Source organism: Oncorhynchus mykiss, chromosome 11 (assembly GCF_057628025.1).
Source record: "Oncorhynchus mykiss isolate SJ-2025 chromosome 11, ASM5762802v1, whole genome shotgun sequence".
NCBI classification, from domain to species: Eukaryota; Metazoa; Chordata; class Actinopteri; order Salmoniformes; family Salmonidae; genus Oncorhynchus; species Oncorhynchus mykiss.
This window is the reverse complement of record NC_143032.1, coordinates 80,075,001-80,092,965: the sequence shown is the minus strand read 5'-3', so window position 1 is coordinate 80,092,965 and position 17,965 is coordinate 80,075,001. Positions and strand designations below refer to the sequence as shown.

The window sequence follows — 17,965 nt, the reverse complement described above, 5'->3', positions numbered from 1 at the left end:
TAGATAATGTTAGAGGTAATGTTAGATCATGTTAGAGATAAGTTTAGATAGATAAGGTTAGATAGTGTTAGATAATGTTAGAGGTAATGTTAGATCATTTTAGAGATAAGGTTAGATAGATAATGTTAGACAGTTAAGGTTAGATCATGTTAGAGATAAGGTTAGATAGATAATGTTAGAGGTAAGGTTAGATTGATAGGGTTAGAGATAAGGTTAGATAGATAAGGTTCCTTGGTGACTAACCCTGTTTCTTTGATTGATTGATTGATTGATTGGACTAACCCTGTATCTTTGATTGATTGATTGATTGGCTAACCCTGTATCGTTGATTGATTGATTGATTGATTGATTGGCTAACCCTGTATCTTTGATTGATTGATTGATTGGCTAACCCTGATCTTTGATTGAGTGATTGATTGATTGATTGATTGACTAACCCTGTTTGTCGCCGGTGAGCACCCAAATCTTGATGTCAGCTTTGGCGAGCTGCTCGATGGTCTGTGGCACACCATCCTGGAGCTTATCCTCTATGGCTGTAGCCCCCAGCAACTACACACACACACACACACACACACACACACACGAGATAAATTAAATCATTCCTACCATCAGGTCTTACACTTTATCAAAATGTAAAAACTAAATCTGTTCCTGGTTCAGTGTTAAAGCCTTCCTACCACCAGGTCTTTCTCTATCTCCTCATAGAGCAGGTCTAGCTTGTCCTCTCGGTCCTCCAGGGCTGTGCTGGCCTCATGGTGGCGCTGTTTCCACCTGCTAAAATACTCCTCATCCAAGTCCTTATAGGCCAAAGCCAGGGTCCGCAGGCCCTCACCAGCATACTCCTGCATGGACAGGACACACACACACGATACACACACGTTGCATTTTTCTGTTTTTTACATTACGGGATTACGTTTTTGACGTGATCCACCACCCTGACCACTGTGCTCCCGTTTCGTTTTAACAGAATGTCATGTCGGGAGATCAGGATGGTGAAAAGAGGATATGACCTTCTATAACAGATGCACGAGGAGGGAGAGAGACAGATAGGCATACAGACTAACACATGTACAGACATAAATACTCCCCCCCACCCCTAACCTTAACCCCCCCACCCTAACCTTAAACCCCACCACCACCCCCACATATGTTTACATTGCCAAATAAAGTGAAATAGATAATAAACTAAAGTGAAATAAAAAATCTTTTTAAATTACAGTCGTGGCCAAAAGTATTGAGAATGACACAAATACTAATTTTCACAAAGTCTGCTGCCTCAGTTTGTATGATGGCAATTTGCATATACTCCAGAATGGTATGAAGAGTGATCAGATGAATTGCAATTCATTGCAAAGTCCCTCTTTGCCACGCAAATGAACTGAATCCCCCCAAAAAACATTTCCACTGCCTTTCAGCCATGCCACAAAAGGACCTGCTGACATCATGTCAGTGATTCTCTCGTTGACGAGGACAAGGCTGGAGATCACTCTGTCATGCTGATTGAGTTTGAATAACAGACTGGAAGCTTCAAAAGGAGGGTGGTGATTGGATTCATTGTTCTTCCTCTGTCAAACATGGTTACCTGCAAGGAAACACGTTCCGTCATCATTGCTTTGCACAAAAAGGGCTTCCCTAAATCAGCCATTTATCGGATCATCAAGAACTTCAAGAACTTCAAGGAGAGCGGTTCAATTGTTGCGAAGGCGGCTTCAGGGCGCCCAAGAAAGTCCAGCAAGCGCCAGCACTGTTTCCTAAATTTGATTCAGTTGAATGATCGGGGCACCACCAGTACAGAGCTTACTCAGGAATGACAGCAGGCAGGTGTGAGTGCATCTGCACGCACAGTGAGGCAAAGACTTTTGGAGGATGGCCTGGTGTCAAGAAGGCCAGCAAAGAAGCCACTTCTCTCCAGGAAAAACATCAGGGACAGACTGATATTCTGCTAAAGATACAGGGGTTGGACTGCTGAGGACTGGGGTAAAGTCCTTTTCTCTGATGAATTCCCTTTCCGATTGTTTGGGGCATCCAGAAAAAAGCTTGTCCAGAGAAGACAAGGTGAGCGCTACCATCAGTCCTGTGTCATGCCAACAGTAAAGCATCCTGAGACCATTCATGTGTGGGGTTGCTTCTCAGCCAAGGGAGTGGGCTCACTCACAATTTTGCCTAAGAACACATGTATATAGAATGGTACCAACACATCCTCCGAGAGCAACTTCTCCCAACCATCCAGGAACAGTTTGGTCACGAACAATGCCTTTTCCAGCATGATAGAGCACCTTGACATAAAGAGAAAGTGATAACTAAGTGGCTCGGGGAACAAAACATCGATATTTTGGGTCCACAGCCAGTCAACTCCCCAGACCTTAATCCCATTGAGAACTTGTGGTCAATCCTCAAGAGGCGGGTAGACAAACTCCAAGCATTGATTATGCAAGAATGGGCTGCCATCAGTCAGGATGGGGCCCAGAAGTTAATTGACAGCATGCCTGGGCGGATTGCAGAGGTCTTGAAAAAGAAGGGTCAACACTGCAAATATTCACTCAATGCATCAACTTCATGTAATTGTCAATAAAAGCCTTTGACACTTATGAAATGCTTGTAATTATACTTCAGTATTCCATAGTAACATCTGACAAAAATATCTAAAGACACTGAAGCAGCAAACTTTGTGGAAATTAATATTTTTGTCATTCTCAAAACTTTTGGTCACGACTGTACAGTAAACATTACAATCACAGAAGGTCCATTTCAAATTGTATATTATTATTAAGTATATATACAGTGTTGTAACGATGTGCAAATAGTTCAAGTACAAAAGGGAAAAATAAATAAAAATAAATATGGGTTGTATTTACAATGGTCACACATCTTGCTGCTGTGATGGCACACTGTGGTATTTCACCCAGTAGATATGGGAGTTTATCAAAATTGTATTTGTTTCAAATTATTTGTGGGTCTGTGTAATCTGAGGGAAATACGCAGCTCAGTTTCCACCTCATTTTGTGGGCAGTGTGCACGTAGCCTGTCTTCTCTTGAGAGCCATGTCTGCCTACGGCGGCCTTTCTCAATAGCAAGGCTGTGCTCAATGAGTCTGTACATAGTCAAAGCTTTCCTTAAGTTTGGGTCAGTTACAGTGGTCAGATATTCTGCCACTGTGTACTCTCTGTTTAGGGCCAAATAGCATTCTAGTTTGCTCTGTTTATTTGTTAATTACTTGACACATAGGAAATAATTATCTTTTTGTTTTCTCGTGACTCTCTCTCTCTCTCTGTATCACAGACTCTCTCTCACACACACACACACACACACACACACACACACACACTCTCTCTTACGTTGAGGTGTTCAGTGGTGACGTCCATCAGCTTGGTACAGGACTGGTCCAGCCTCTCATAGACCATGGTGTCTGCTCCTTTACAATACAGACACAGCTTCCCCTCTGGACTCCGCACTGTAGTGCACACAGACACACACACACACACACACACACACACACACACACACACACACAGCGCCCCCCCCAGACACACACACACACAGTGCCCCCCCCATGACACACACACACACGCACACACAGCGCCCCCCCCCCAGACACACACACACACACACACAGCGCCCCCCCCAGACACACACACACAAACACACACACACACAGCGCCCCCCCCAGACACACACACACACACACGCACACACAGCGCCCCCCAGACACACAGACACACACACACACACACACACACACACACACACACACACACACACACACACACACACACACACAGTTAGGCTACATCCCTTACAGACATAGTACAGTGAGAAAGAAACTAAATCTCTCATGGTTTGTGTTCACCAATGACGGACATCCTCTTGCGGACGTTGTTGAAGTCGAGGATGGCGAGCAGCTCGTAGCTGCGTTGTTTTCCCATCTCTACGATAGTGACGCTCTCTGGCGTGCGCGAGCGGAACACAAAGCCAAAGTTGCGCGCTGCGGTTACCAAAGCACCTTCGTCAGGTGACTGGGCCTGGTACAGCAACTCACCTGTAGAGAGGTAGTGAGGTCATTTCCTGTTGTTAGAGGAAGTGGTCATAGCTATCGTTCTCTCTTTTTGTTGCCTACATACATGAATATGGATAAACATGCAGTCTTCCCTTTCTGACACAATTTCATAATCTCAACAATCTCAACAAGCAAAAACAAACATGCTCCTCACTTTCACAAACACTCTCTCTCTATCCCTACCCCCATCTCTCCCTCCCTCTCCTCTCCCCTTTACCCCCCTCTCCTACCCCTGGCTCTCTCGCCGTCTCTCCCTCCTACTCTCCCCTCCCTCCATCCCTCCCCTCCCCTCTCCTCCCTCCCTCCCTCCCCTCTCCTCCCTCCCCATCTTCTCACCCTCTGTCTTCTCCTCAGCCATAACAGTGTGACAGAGGGCCAGTGTTCTGAAGAAGGAGTGGACCTCCACATTCTCCAGCTTTACAGCCTCCACCAGGGAGTGGTCATGGAAGGAGAATTGATGGTCAGCAAGAGGGTTGAAGGACCAGTCCACTGTCTCTGTGTGCTCGTTGATCTCCAATCTCTGGCCAGTGTAGTCAAATACATCTCCTGGAGAACAGAATAGAGACTTGATGAGTTCATATGGGGTTCCTCACAATGGAGGAGGGATTCATGCGAACCTGTGATTGTGTGTGTGTGTTCATGTGTGTGCGACATGCATGTGTGTTTCTGTATCCTTCCATACACACTTCCTTGCCTGCCTATGTATCATCTGAACCTCACCGTAGCCCTTCCTAGTTACCATCTGAACCACACCGTAGCCCTTCCTAGTTACCATCTGAACCTCACCGTAGCCCTTCCTAGTTACCATCTAAATCACACCGTAGCCCTTCCTAGTTACCATCTGAACCACACCGTAGCCCTTCCTAGTTACCATTTGAACCACACCGTAGCCCTTCCTAGTTACCATCTGAACCTCACTGTAGCCCTTCCTAGTTACCATCTAAATCACACCGTAGCCCTTCCTAGTTACCATCTGAACCACACCGTAGCCCCTCCTAGTTACCATTTGAACCACACCGTAGCCCTTCCTAGTTACCATCTAAATCACACCGTAGCCCTTCCTAGTTACCATCTGAACCACACCGTAGCCCTTCCTAGTTACCATCTGAACCTCACCGTAGCCCTTCCTAGTTACCATCTGAACCTCACCGTAGCCCTTCCTAGTTACCATCTGAACCTCACTGTAGCCCTTCCTAGTTACCATCTAAATCACACCGTAGCCCTTCCTAGTTACCATCTAAATCACACCGTAGCCCTTCCTAGTTACCATCTGAACCTCACCGTAGCCCTTCCTAGTGACCATCTGAACCACACCGTAGCCCTTCCTAGTTACCATCTGAACCTCACCGTAGCCCTTCCTAGTTACCATCTAAATCACACCGTAGCCCTTCCTAGTTACCATCTGAACCACACCGTAGCCCTTCCTAGTTACCATCTGAACCTCACCGTAGCCCTTCCTAGTTACCATCTAAATCACACCGTAGCCCTTCCTAGTTACCATCTGAACCACACCGTAGCCCTTCCTAGTTACCATCTGAGCCACACCGTAGCCCTTCCTAGTTACCATCTAAATCACACCGGAGCCCTTCCTAGTTACCATCTGAACCACACCATAGCCCTTCCTAGTTACCATCTGAACCACACCGTAGCCCTTCCTAGTTACCATCTGAACCTCACCGTAGCCCTTCCTAGTTACCATCTGAACCTCACCGTAGCCCTTCCTAGTTACCATCTAAATCACACCGTAGCCCTTCCTAGTTACCATCTAAATCACACCGTAGCCCTTCCTAGTTACCATCTGAACCTCACCGTAGCCCTTCCTAGTGACCATCTGAACCACACCGTAGCCCTTCCTAGTTACCATCTGAACCTCACCGTAGCCCTTCCTAGTTACCATCTGAACCTCACCGTAGCCCTTCCTAGTTACCATCTGAACCTCACCGTAGCCCTTCCTAGTTACCATCTGAACCACACCGTAGCCCTTCCTAGTTACCATCTGAACCACATCGTAGCCCTTCCTAGTTACCATCTGAACCTCACCGTAGCCCTTCCTAGTTACCATCTGAACCTCACCGTAGCCCTTCCTAGTTACCATCTGAACCTCACCGTAGCCCTTCCTAGTGACCATCTGATCCTCACCGTAGCCCTTCCTAGTTACCATCTGAACCTCACCGTAGCCCTTCCTAGTTACCATCTGAACCACACCGTAGCCCTTCCTAGTTACCATCTGAACCTCACCGTAGCCCTTCCTAGTTACCATCTGAACCTCACCGTAGCCCTTCCTAGTGACCATCTGATCCTCACCGTAGCCCTTCCTAGTTACCATCTGAACCTCACCGTAGCCCTTCCTAGTTACCATCTGAACCACACCGTAGCCCTTCCTAGTTACCATCTGAACCTCACCGTAGCACTTCCCGTTGATAGAACACTTGTTGAAGATCATAATGTTCTGAGTGAGTGTTCCGGTCTTGTCCGAGAAGATGTATTTGATCTGACCCAGCTCCTCGTTCAGCGTGGTGGTCCGGGCCTTGGCCGGGGTGTCACTACGGGCATGGTACATCTTCCTGTCCCAGTCGATGTAGAAACTGTTGCCCAGACGGATGACCTCCACACTGAAACACACATACAGGAATATTTCATTACATTACATACAGTAGAACCAAAGCACAGACAATGTATCTGCAAGGTACAGTATCTCGAATAGGCAGAAATACAGAAATACAAAAACAGACTCTCTCTCTCTCTCTCACACACACACCTGACGTAGAGGGAGATGGGTACGACGGTGTTAAGGATGATAACGTAGGACCAGAAGGTGAGGAAGGAGGAGAAGGGAGTGTCAACTCCGTCCTGTCTGGGCAGGAAGGCCGTGAAATCTGACCCCCAGCGTTGCTCCCAGATCCGGTTGCCGATGGCCAGGATCATGCACATGAACGCCAGGAAGCCAAAGATCTGACGGGGGAAAGAGGGGTCAATAGGTCAAGAGGTCAACAGGTGAGAAGAGAGATGTGAAGGCTGACAGAAACTATAGATAATTAAATTGAACCCAGTGTAATAGATAAAACACCAAATTGGAAATGAGAGATGCCCAGTGAATGTTCAAATGAAGATCTTAATGAAACCAACAACAGTCTAACAGCTGGACTCACACAAAGGACGAGCACGTTCATCAGGCGGTCGATGCTGGTCCTCTTGAACGTGGTCTTCCCACAGTTCTGCATCAGTTTAGTCTCTGGACCTGGACCACAACCGGACCACAGGGTTAGTATTAAGTAAGAATTTAGAAGACAACTAAACAGCTGATAATTGACACAACCTCAATGTATAGAAGAATAGCTTTTAATAAAGGTTAGAAGCAAAATCTATTAGGTCAGTTAGTGTTAGGTATTCCCGGTTGAGGTTCATTATCTATACTGGCCAGCAGAGGGCGGTGTTAACTAACCTGTGAGCCAGAACTTGCCCTTACCTCTGCAAGCATTTCACTGTAAAGTCTACACCTGACAAATACAAGTTTATTGGATTTGACCCTCATCCTCTCACCCTCCGAACAGCACCAGTCTTGACCTCTAACCTCTTACCTCCGAACAGCACAAGTCCTGACCTTTAACCTCTCACCTCAGAACAGTACCAGTCCTGACCTCTAACCTCTCACCTCCGAACAGCACCAGTCCGAAGCACCACTCTGTGTTCCTGAGGGTGCAGCCCCTCAGCAGGATCTTGTTGTTGTCCAGAGAGTATTTCTGACCAGCGTTTGTCAATGTTCCTGTGAAACGGTCCAGCCGGTTGTTGGGTGGCTCACAGCGCACCTCCCCTGGACAGGGTCAGGAGAAGAGGATGAGACACAGGGTTAGAAGGAGAGGATGAGACACAGGGTTAGGAGGAGAGGATGAGACACAGGGTTAGGAGAAGAGGATGAGACACAGGGTTAGAAGGAGAGGAGGATGAGACACATGGTTAGGAGAAGAGGATGAGACACAGGGTTAGGAGAAGAGGATGAGACACAGGGTTAGAAGGAGAGGATGAGACACAGGGTTAGGAGAAGAGGATGAGACACAGGGTTAGAAGGAGAGGATGAGACACAGGGTTAGAAGGAGAGGATGAGACACAGGGTTAGAAGGAGAGGATGAGACACAGGGTTAGGAGGAGAGGATGAGACACAGGGTTAGGAGGAGAGAAGAGGATGAGACACAGGGTTAGGAGGAGAGGAGGATGAGACACAGGGTCAGGAGGAGAGGATGAGACACAGGGTTAGGAGGAGAGGATGAGACACAGGGTTAGGAGGAGAGGATGAGACACAGGGTTAGGAGGAGAGGATGAGACACAGGGTTAGGAGAAGAGGATGAGACACAGGGTTAGAAGGAGAGGAGGATGAGACACAGGGTTAGGAGAAGAGGATGAGACACAGGGTTAGGAGAAGAGGATGAGACACAGGGTTAGAAGGAGAGGATGAGACACAGGGTTAGGAGAAGAGGATGAGACACAGGGTTAGAAGGAGAGGATGAGACACAGGGTTAGAAGGAGAGGATGAGACACAGGGTTAGGAGGAGAGGATGAGACACAGGGTTAGGAGGAGAGGATGAGACACAGGGTTAGGAGGAGAGGATGAGACACAGGGTTAGGAGAAGAGGATGAGACACAGGGTTAGGAGAAGAGAAGAGGATGAGACACAGGGTTAGGAGGAGAGGATGAGACACAGGGTTAGGAGGAGAGGAGGATGAGACACAGGGTTAGGAGGAGAGGATGAGACACAGGGTTAGGAGGAGAGGATGAGACACAGGGTTAGGAGAAGAGGACGAGACACAGGGTTAGAAGGAGAGGATGAGACACAGGGTTAGGAGAAGAGGATGAGACACAGGGTTAGAAGGAGAGGATGAGACACAGGGTTAGGAGGAGAGGATGAGACACAGGGTTAGGAGAAGAGGATGAGACACAGGGTTAGGAGGAGAGGATGAGACACAGGGTTAGGAGGAGAGGATGAGACACAGGGTTAGGAGGAGAGGATGAGACACAGGGTTAGGAGGAGAGGATGAGACACAGGGTTAGGAGGAGAGGATGAGACACAGGGTTAGGAGGAGAGAAGAGTGGGTATTCATATGTTTAAAACATCATTCATTTACTAGAGCACTGAACCCACATCTGATTTAAATATGCTGCTGTGTTTTTCTCTGGCATTTGGCTTCATGCTTTTATGATCATTATGGCGTGGCTACAAAGCAGGAGCAGTATGACTTTTTCCCCAGACTCTGATCAAAGGTCAGTTTATGCATTTCCCCCTTAATGGTTAATATTAGGATTTGGCTGATCCTGGATCTGTATCTAAGGGAAACTTCTACCCAGAGATAATACGTAGAAAGTGTCTAACCAACCCTCAGTGTAACTCACCATTGAAAGCCGCCAGGCTGTGGATCTTGTCTCCCATGTCTCCTGTTACTGTCAGAGCCTGCTTCACTTTTAGATTGGTCTCTCTGAGAGGTGGAGGAGAGAGGAGGAGAAAGAGGAGAAAGAGGAGAAAGAAGAGAAGGAGGAGAAGGAGGGGAGAAGAGGAGGAGGATAAGGAGGAGGAGAAGGAGGAGAAGATGGGCAGAGGAGGAGGAGAAGGAGAGAAGAGGATGAGGAGAAGGAGCAGGGAGGGAGATAAGGTATGAGGAGTGAGTACTAATAGACATAAGCTTAGCAAACTGAAACACACACACACACACACACAGACACAGACCCGTCCAGTTCAGCAGTCTCTATGTAGACCAGGTTGAGAGGTTCACTACTAGAGAGCAGCAACAGGTCTGCCTGAAATCACACAGAGATTCACAGAATCAGATTCACTGACTATCAAATACACTGAATATAGGCACCAGATTCACACCCAGTCTATCAGGATGGTCTCCTGTGCCAACTGATCTACACAATAGACTAACAGTGAGGTACAGTATGTTTCAGTACAGTATGTTTTAAGGAACTGACAGTTAGGTTGGTTCAGTTCTGTTCTCACCGTAACAAACTGGTTGTTTTCCAGTTTGATGATGTCGCCCACCTGAACGGACATCCATTTCTCACTCCGTAGTCTAGAGAGACAAATATGGAGAAGGAGAGGTGGGGGGGGTAGAGAGAGAGGGGGAGAGATAGAGAGTGTGTTGGTGGAGAGGGAGAGAGAGAGAGAAAAAAAGAGTGTGTGTTGGGGGAAAGAGGGAGAGAGAGAGAGAGAGAGAGAGAGTGTGGATGGAGAGAGAGCGTGGTGGGGGAGGGAGGGAGGGAGGGAGGGAGGGAGGGAGGGAGGGAGGGAGGGAGGGAGGGAGGGAGGGAGGGAGGGAGGGAGGGAGGGGAAAGTGAAAGAGAGAGAGAGAGAGAGAGAATTGTGAGTAGACATTAGGGATTCCCTGTTGTTTGGGGACAGTCAGGGGGAAATATAAGACTAAACATAACCACAAGGGTCAGACTGTAGATTGTATTTTCCTTTGAACCACTCTGTCGTTTAGTGTCCTCGAGTCAGGAGTCACATCAACAGGAAGAAAACAAACACTTCCTGTTGTCCTGCAGCTGCTTCCTATTGGCACCGAGAAAAGAGGACACGGTGCCTTACTGTCCCTGCCTTACGAACACATATTTGTTGTGGGAATGGATTTGTGTGGAGGACAGTGGTGAGAGTAGGATGGGGACAGGGAGCAGGGAGGGCCAGACAATATCTGACCACACACACACACACACAAACACAAACCAGTGGCCCATTATACTTTGTGTTGATAATGACACCAATAGTAGATCTGATGAACTTACTCTCCATCCATGAGCACTGTGACCTTCCTGTTGTTCACCTGGTTGTCACTCCTGTGGCGGTTCTGGTAAAACAGAGAGGATGATAAAATTCATTCAACATTAGTTTCTAACCTCAAGGTTCGTTTCCTGGTTAAATCCTGTTTGAATGGGACTGGTGAAAGGAGTTCATCGTTAAACTTTCTTCAGGTCAGAGGTTGTGTAAATGTTTGGTTTCGGTCTTCTCACCAGACCACCCAAAACTCGGACATCCCGCCACTGCGTCGCCAAAGATGGCCACCATCTCTTCACCAAGAGCCAATTATGATAAGCCAAATACGATGACCTCACTAAAGCTGTCGCTGGACCGTGAAGGCAGAAAGGTCTGTTTCTACGTCCCAAATGGCACATTATTCCTTATATAGTGCACTACCTTTTTGAGTCTATGGGTCCTGGTCTAAAGTAGTGTACTACAGCTCTATTGGTCCTGGTCTAAAGTAGTGTACTACAGCTCTATTGGTCCTGGTCTAAAGTAGTGCACTACATAGGGAATAGGGTGCCATTTGGGACCTGGTCTGTGTCTCCACCTGACCTAACAAACAGATGGTTGTTTTGCTACAGAGGTTAACGTGTAACCAGGTGAGATCACATTTCCCAGACCGGTTCAGTATCAGGTTGCCAGTAAAGTAGCAGTAGTGTTTGTTTAACCTGACAGCTGGAACTGAAAGTATTTTTCCTTTGTATTGTTTTGGTATTGAAACTAAATTCCTGCTTGATTCAGGAAGTAGTGAAAGAACAAGCCCATGAGAGAGAGAGAGAGAGAGAGAGAGAGACAGCGAGAGAGAGACAGCGAGAGAGAGACAGCGAGAGAGAGACAGCGAGAGAGAGTCAGAGAGACAGAGAGAGAGAGAGAGACACAGAGAGAGAGAGAGAGAGAGAGAGAGAGAGAGAGATGAAAAGAAAAAGCTAAGAAGATATCTGCTTGGAATGGCGAAGGGCTGAGCAGCGGTAAGATGTGAAAGGTAAGGAGGCTGGCCCATATGCAGGATCCTCCTATATGTATACTCACTATGTCATCGGTAGCATCTTTAGCAGCCGTCACAGACAGCACCAGGACCAGAGGGACTACGGTCGTGAACCAGGACAGAGAGGAGATGGCAGGAATCACCTACCGCAACACAACATTCAACAAACACTCAGGTAACATTTATGCAACATCTACACAACATTTCACATTAATATAACAGACACCCCCATGATAGGGAGGAGATGGTGGTCATACAATTAGGAATTAGAATATTAGAATGATCATGAACCTTCTAATGACAGTATAAAGGGGAGGCAGGTAGCCTAGTGGTTAGAGTGTTGGACTAGTAACCGAAAAGTTTGCAAGATCGAATCCCCGAGCTGACAAGGTACAAATCTGTCATTCTGCCCCTGAACAGGCAGTTAACCCACTGTTCCTAGGCCGTCATTGAAAATAAGAATTTGTTCTTAACTGACTTGCCTAGTTAAATCAAGGTAAAATTAAGGTCAGACATTTTGGTCAGTAAGTTGGTGTGCCATGGTTTGCCAATGCCTTGATAAGATTTTGTGTAAGATAATGAACTTGAAGAATTTATCTTCCCTGTATGTTTGTTAGCTAGCTAGCCAGACAGTTTTAGAGGAATGATTCCATTAATTGTTCAAATTAACTGCCAATATTCCAACATTCCATTCAAACAATGAGGCCAATCCACAGCCAGACACTGGCTGACATCATGATAGGACTTAGATAAGTTGTAAATGCAACAACATATTGTATCATATAATAACACTCATAGATTTCCAAGAAAACACAACATTGTCATTTATCGTCTGTTTACATATATTTTAGAGGCTATTTATACATAACTTTTGTATAAAACCTGCTTAAACTGCATTTATAATTATATGGCAAAATTTTAAGTTGACAATACATCTAATAAACAATATCTGATATCACAACTTTTATTTTCCTGCACAAGTCAAATCAGGATCCTGCCTCTACTGCCATTCATTCCAATTAGAGTGGTTTGGATTTCTCCCTGACCAATATGGCTGACATTTCCATCGCATTCTGGAACTTCAAATCCAATCAATTTTTTGGGGTCACACACACACGTGTTTAGTAGATGTTATTGCATGTGTAGCAAAATGCTGGTGTTTCTAACTCCGGCAGTGCAGTAATATCTAACAAAGTAATATCTAACAATTTCACAAAATATTAAACCAATACACATACATCTAATGTCAGAGCAGCATAGAGGCTCTGCTCTCTACTGGTCTCCATAGCTGTTTCTACTGTACATACTGTATGCTGTGATGAGATCTCTCTACTGGTCTCCATAGCAGTTTCTACTGTACATACTGTATGCTGTGATGAGATATCTCTACTGGTCTCAATAGCTGTTTCTACTGTACATACTGTATGCTGTGATGAGATCTCTCTACTGGTCTCCATAGCTATTTCTACTGTACATACTGTATGCTGTGATGAGATCTCTCTACTGGTCTCCATAGCGGTTTCTACTGTACATACTGTATGCTGTGATGAGATCTCTCTACTGGTCTCCATAGCGGTTTCTACTGTACATACTGTATGCTGTGATGAGATCTCTCTACTGGTCTCCATAGCTGTTTCTACTGTACATACTGTATGCTGTGATGAGATCTCTCTACTGGTCTCCATAGCTGTTTCTACTGTACATACTGTATGCTGTGATGAGATCTCTCTACTGGTCTCCATAGCTGTTTCTACTGTACATACTGTATGCTGTGATGAGATCTCTCTACTGGTCTCCATAGCTGTTTCTACTGTACACACTGTATGCTGTGATGAGATCTCTCTACTGGTCTCCATAGCTGTTTCTACTGTACATACTGTATGCTGTGATGAGATCTCTCTACTGGTCTCCATAGCTGTTTCTACTGTACATACTGTATGCTGTGATGAGATCTCTCTACTGGTCTCCATAGCTGTTTCTACTGTACATACTGTATGCTGTGATGAGATCTCTCTACTGGTCTCCATAGCTGTTTCTACTGTACATACTGTATGCTGTGATGAGATCTCTCTACTGGTCTCCATAGCTGTTTCTACTGTACATACTGTATGCTGTGATGAGATCTCTCTACTGGTCTCCATAGCTGTTTCTACTGTACATACTGTATGCTGTGATGAGATCTCTCTACTGGTCTCCATAGCTGTTTCTACTGTACATACTGTATGCTGTGATGAGATCTCTCTACTGGTCTCCATAGCTGTTTCTACTGTACATACTGTATGCTGTGATGAGATCTCTACTGGTCTCCATAGCTGTTTCTACTGTACATACTGTATGCTGTGATGAGATCTCTCTATGTCAGGTATTTTTTATTTTACCTTTATTTAACTTGGCAAGTCAGTTAAGAACAGTTAAGAACAGTTAAGTCAGTTAAGAACAGTTAAGTCAGTTAAGAACATTTAAGTCAGTTAAGAACAAATTCTTATTTACAATGACAGCCTACTCCGGCCAAACCTTGACGACGCTGGGCCAATTTTGCGCCACCCTATGGGACTTCCAATCACAGCCAGTTGTGATACAGCCTGGAATCAAACCAGGGTCTGTCATGACGCGTCTAACACTGGTGATGCAGTGCCTTAGACCGCTGCGCCACTCAGGAGCCTGGTATGTTTTGTGTTGTTTGTAAACCTCTATACAACAATGAGCTAAGTTGCAACGAGTCAACTTCCTCTCTCTCTTCCTCACTTCCTCAGTCACTGCACTTCATATCCTGTTTTCTTATTGGACCGATTGTAGCTTTACTGTGGAAATCATAGCCATCTCCTCCAACAAGGTCTGTCTCCAGCAGATAGTGTACCTTCTCAGGACACAGACTCTGTGAGACATACGAGGACAGACAGGTCTAATGGTGTCCGAGAGGATGTAGTGTTACTGCCAACCAGGTAGAATTATTCACATCAAACATCGTTGATCTTACGCTTCATAAACCACAGCTATAGACTAACAGTGAAATACTTACTACTGACGGTCCCAACAATGTAGAGAGAAAAATAGAGAAATTATAGAAAAATAGAAGAATAACACGAGGAATAAATCCCCAATAACTAGGCTGTATACACAGGGTACCAGTACTGAGTAACACTAACTAGGCTGTATACACAGGGTACCAGTACTGAGTAATGATAACTAGGCTGTATACACAGGGTACCAGTGCTGAGTAATGATAACTAGGCTGTATACACAGGGTACCAGTACTGAGTAATGATAACTAGGCTGTATACACAGGGTACCAGTACTGAGTAATGATAACTAGGCTGTATACACAGGGTACCAGTACTGAGTAATGATAACTAGGCTGTATACACAGGGTACCAGTACTGAGTAATGATAACTAGGCTGTATACACAGGGTACCAGTGCTGAGTAATGATAACTAGGCTGTATACACAGGGTTCCAGTACTGAGTAATGATAACTAGGCTGTATACACAGGGTACCAGTACTGAGTAACAATAACTAGGCTGTATACACAGGGTACCAGTGCTGAGTAATGATAACTAGGCTATATACACAGGGTACCAGTACTGAGTAATGATAACTAGGCTATATACACAGGGTACCAGTACTGAGTAATGATAACTAGGCTGTATACACAGGGTACCAGTACTGAGTAATGATAACTAGGCTGTATACACAGGGTACCAGTACTGAGTAATGATAACTAGGCTGTATACACAGGGTACCAGTGCTGAGTAACAATAACTAGGCTGTATACACAGGGTACCAGTACTGAGTAATGTTAACTGGCTGTATACACAGGGTACCAGTACTGAGTAACAATAACTAGGCTGTATACAAGGTTACCAGTACTGAGTAATGATAACTAGGCTGTATACACAGGGTACCAGTACTGAGTAACAATAACTAGGCTGTATACACAGGGTACCAGTACTGAGTAATGTTAACTGGCTGTATACACAGGGTACCAGTACTGAGTAACAATAACTAGGCTGTATACAAGGTTACCAGTACTGAGTAATGATAACTAGGCTGTATACACAGGGTACCAGTACTGAGTAACAATAACTAGGCTGTATACACAGGGTACCAGTACTGAGTAACAATAACTAGGCTGTATACACAGGGTACCAGTACTGAGTAACAATAACTAGGCTGTATACACAGGGTACCAGTACTGAGTAACGATAACTAGGCTGTATACACAGGGTACCAGTACTGAGTAACAATATCTAGGCTGTATACAAGGTTACCAGTACTGAGTAATTATAACTAGGCTGTATACACAGGGTACCAGTACTGAGTAACACTAACTAGGCTGTATACAAGGTTACCAGTACTGAGTAATGATAACTAGGCTGTATACACAGGGTACCAGTACTGAGTAACAATAACTAGGCTGTATACACAGGGTACCAGTACTGAGTAACAATAACTAGGCTGTATACACAGGGTACCAGTACTGAGTAACAATAACTAGGCTGTATACACAGGGTACCAGTACTGAGTAACGATAACTAGGCTGTATACACAGGGTACCAGTACTGAGTAACAATAACTAGGCTGTATACACAGGGTACCAGTACCGAGCAGATGTGTACGGGTATGAGGTCATTGAGGTAGATATGTACATATAGGTAGGGATAAAGTGACTAGGTAACAGATAATATACATTAACAGCAGCTAATGGGATGAGTCAAGAGTTATTGCAAAAAGGATCCATGCAGAAAGTCCGGGTAGCTATTGGTTAACTATTTAAATAACTATTTATGGCTTAGTTTTAGAAGCTGTTCAGGCTCCTGTTGGTTACAGACTTGGTGAATCGGTATCCCTTGCCGTGTGGTAGAAGAGAAAACAGTCTATGACTTGGGTGGCTGGAGTCTTTGACAATGTTTAGGCCCTTGCTCTGACACCACCTTGGTATAGAGGTCCTGGATGGCAGGGAGCTTGGCCCCAGTGATGGTAGTGCGTACTGGGCCGTATGCACTACCCTTTGTAGCGCCTTGTGGTCAGATGCCAAGCAGTTGCCATACCAAGTGGTGATGCGGCCAGTCAAGATGCTCTCAGTGGTGCAGCTGTTGAAGGTTTTGAGGATCTGAGGGCCCATGACAAATATTTTCAGGCTCCTGAGGGGGAAGAGGTGTTGTCGTGCTCTCTTCACGAATGTGTGTGGACCATGACAATTCCTTTGTGATGTGGACACCGAGGAACTTGAAGCTCTCGACCTGCTACACTATAGCCCCATCGATGTGGATGTGAGCATGCTTGGCCCTCCATTTCCTGTTGTCCACGATCAGCTCTTTTGTCTTGCTAACATTGAGGTAGAAGTTGTTGTCCTGGAACCACACAGCCAGGTCTATGACCTCCTCCCTGTAGGCTGTCTCGTCGTTGTCGGTGATCAGGCCTCCCACTGTTGTGTCGTCAGCAAACTTAATGATGGCGTTAGAGTCGTGTGAGGCCACACAGTTGTGGATGAACAGGGAGTACAGGAGGGGACTAAGCACACACCCGTGAAGGGCCCCCAAGTTGAGGATCAGCGTGACAGATGTGTTGTTGCCTACTCTCACCACCTGGGGGCGGCCCGTCAGGAAGTCCAGGATCCAGTTGCAGTCCCAGGGTTCTGAGCTTAGTGATCAACTTGGAGGGCACTATGGTGTTGAATGCTGAGCTATAGTCAATGAACAGCCTTCTTGCATAGACATTCCTTTTGTTCATGTGGGAAAGGGCAGTGCAATAGAGATTGTGTAATCTGTGGATCTGTTAGGGCGGTATGCGAATTGAAGTGGGTCCAGTCATTCGGAACAGATGGTGCACTCATGAATGGTTCAGTGTTGCTAGCCTTGATGCGAGCATAGAAAGTATTTAGCTCGCCTGATAGGCTCGCATCCCTGGACAGCTCGTGGCTGAGTTTCCCAATGTAGTCCGTGATAGTTTGCAAGCCCAGCCACATCCAACGAGTGTCAGAGCCGATGTAGTAGGATTCGATTTTGATCCTGTATTGACGCTTTCCCTGTTTGATGGTTTGTCGGAGGGTGTAGCGGGATTTCTTATAAGCGTCAGGGTTAGTGTCCCGCTCTTTGAATGAGGCACCTCTAGCCTTTAGCTCAGTGCAGATGTTGCCTGTAA

The 17,965-nt window shown here is 45.8% G+C and overlaps 1 protein-coding gene across 4 annotated transcripts in view; it reads right to left on the bottom strand.

Annotated features, from left to right (window-relative positions):
• Positions 1-17,965, bottom strand: part of LOC110536435 (phospholipid-transporting ATPase ID) — a 34,339-nt gene that overhangs the window by 11,118 nt on the left and 5,256 nt on the right. For all 4 annotated transcript variants that reach the window (XR_016484712.1, XR_016484713.1, XM_090191218.1 and 1 more), the window contains 14 exons: positions 11,868-11,966; positions 10,823-10,884; positions 10,041-10,113; positions 9,768-9,838; positions 9,437-9,519; positions 7,707-7,865; positions 7,204-7,292; positions 6,813-7,006; positions 6,458-6,666; positions 4,391-4,600; positions 3,848-4,036; positions 3,336-3,451; positions 678-842; positions 438-549 (listed from right to left, as the gene is read on the bottom strand). Coding sequence is in view for 2 of the 4 variants with exons in the window: in XM_090191218.1 (XP_090047344.1) it covers positions 438-549; positions 678-842; positions 3,336-3,451; positions 3,848-4,036; positions 4,391-4,600; positions 6,458-6,666; positions 6,813-7,006; positions 7,204-7,292; positions 7,707-7,865; positions 9,437-9,519; positions 9,768-9,838; positions 10,041-10,113; positions 10,823-10,833 (1,681 nt within the window). In the remaining 2 variants the exon portion in view is untranslated. The remainder of the gene's footprint in view (positions 1-437; positions 550-677; positions 843-3,335; positions 3,452-3,847; positions 4,037-4,390; positions 4,601-6,457; positions 6,667-6,812; positions 7,007-7,203; positions 7,293-7,706; positions 7,866-9,436; positions 9,520-9,767; positions 9,839-10,040; positions 10,114-10,822; positions 10,885-11,867; positions 11,967-17,965) is intronic.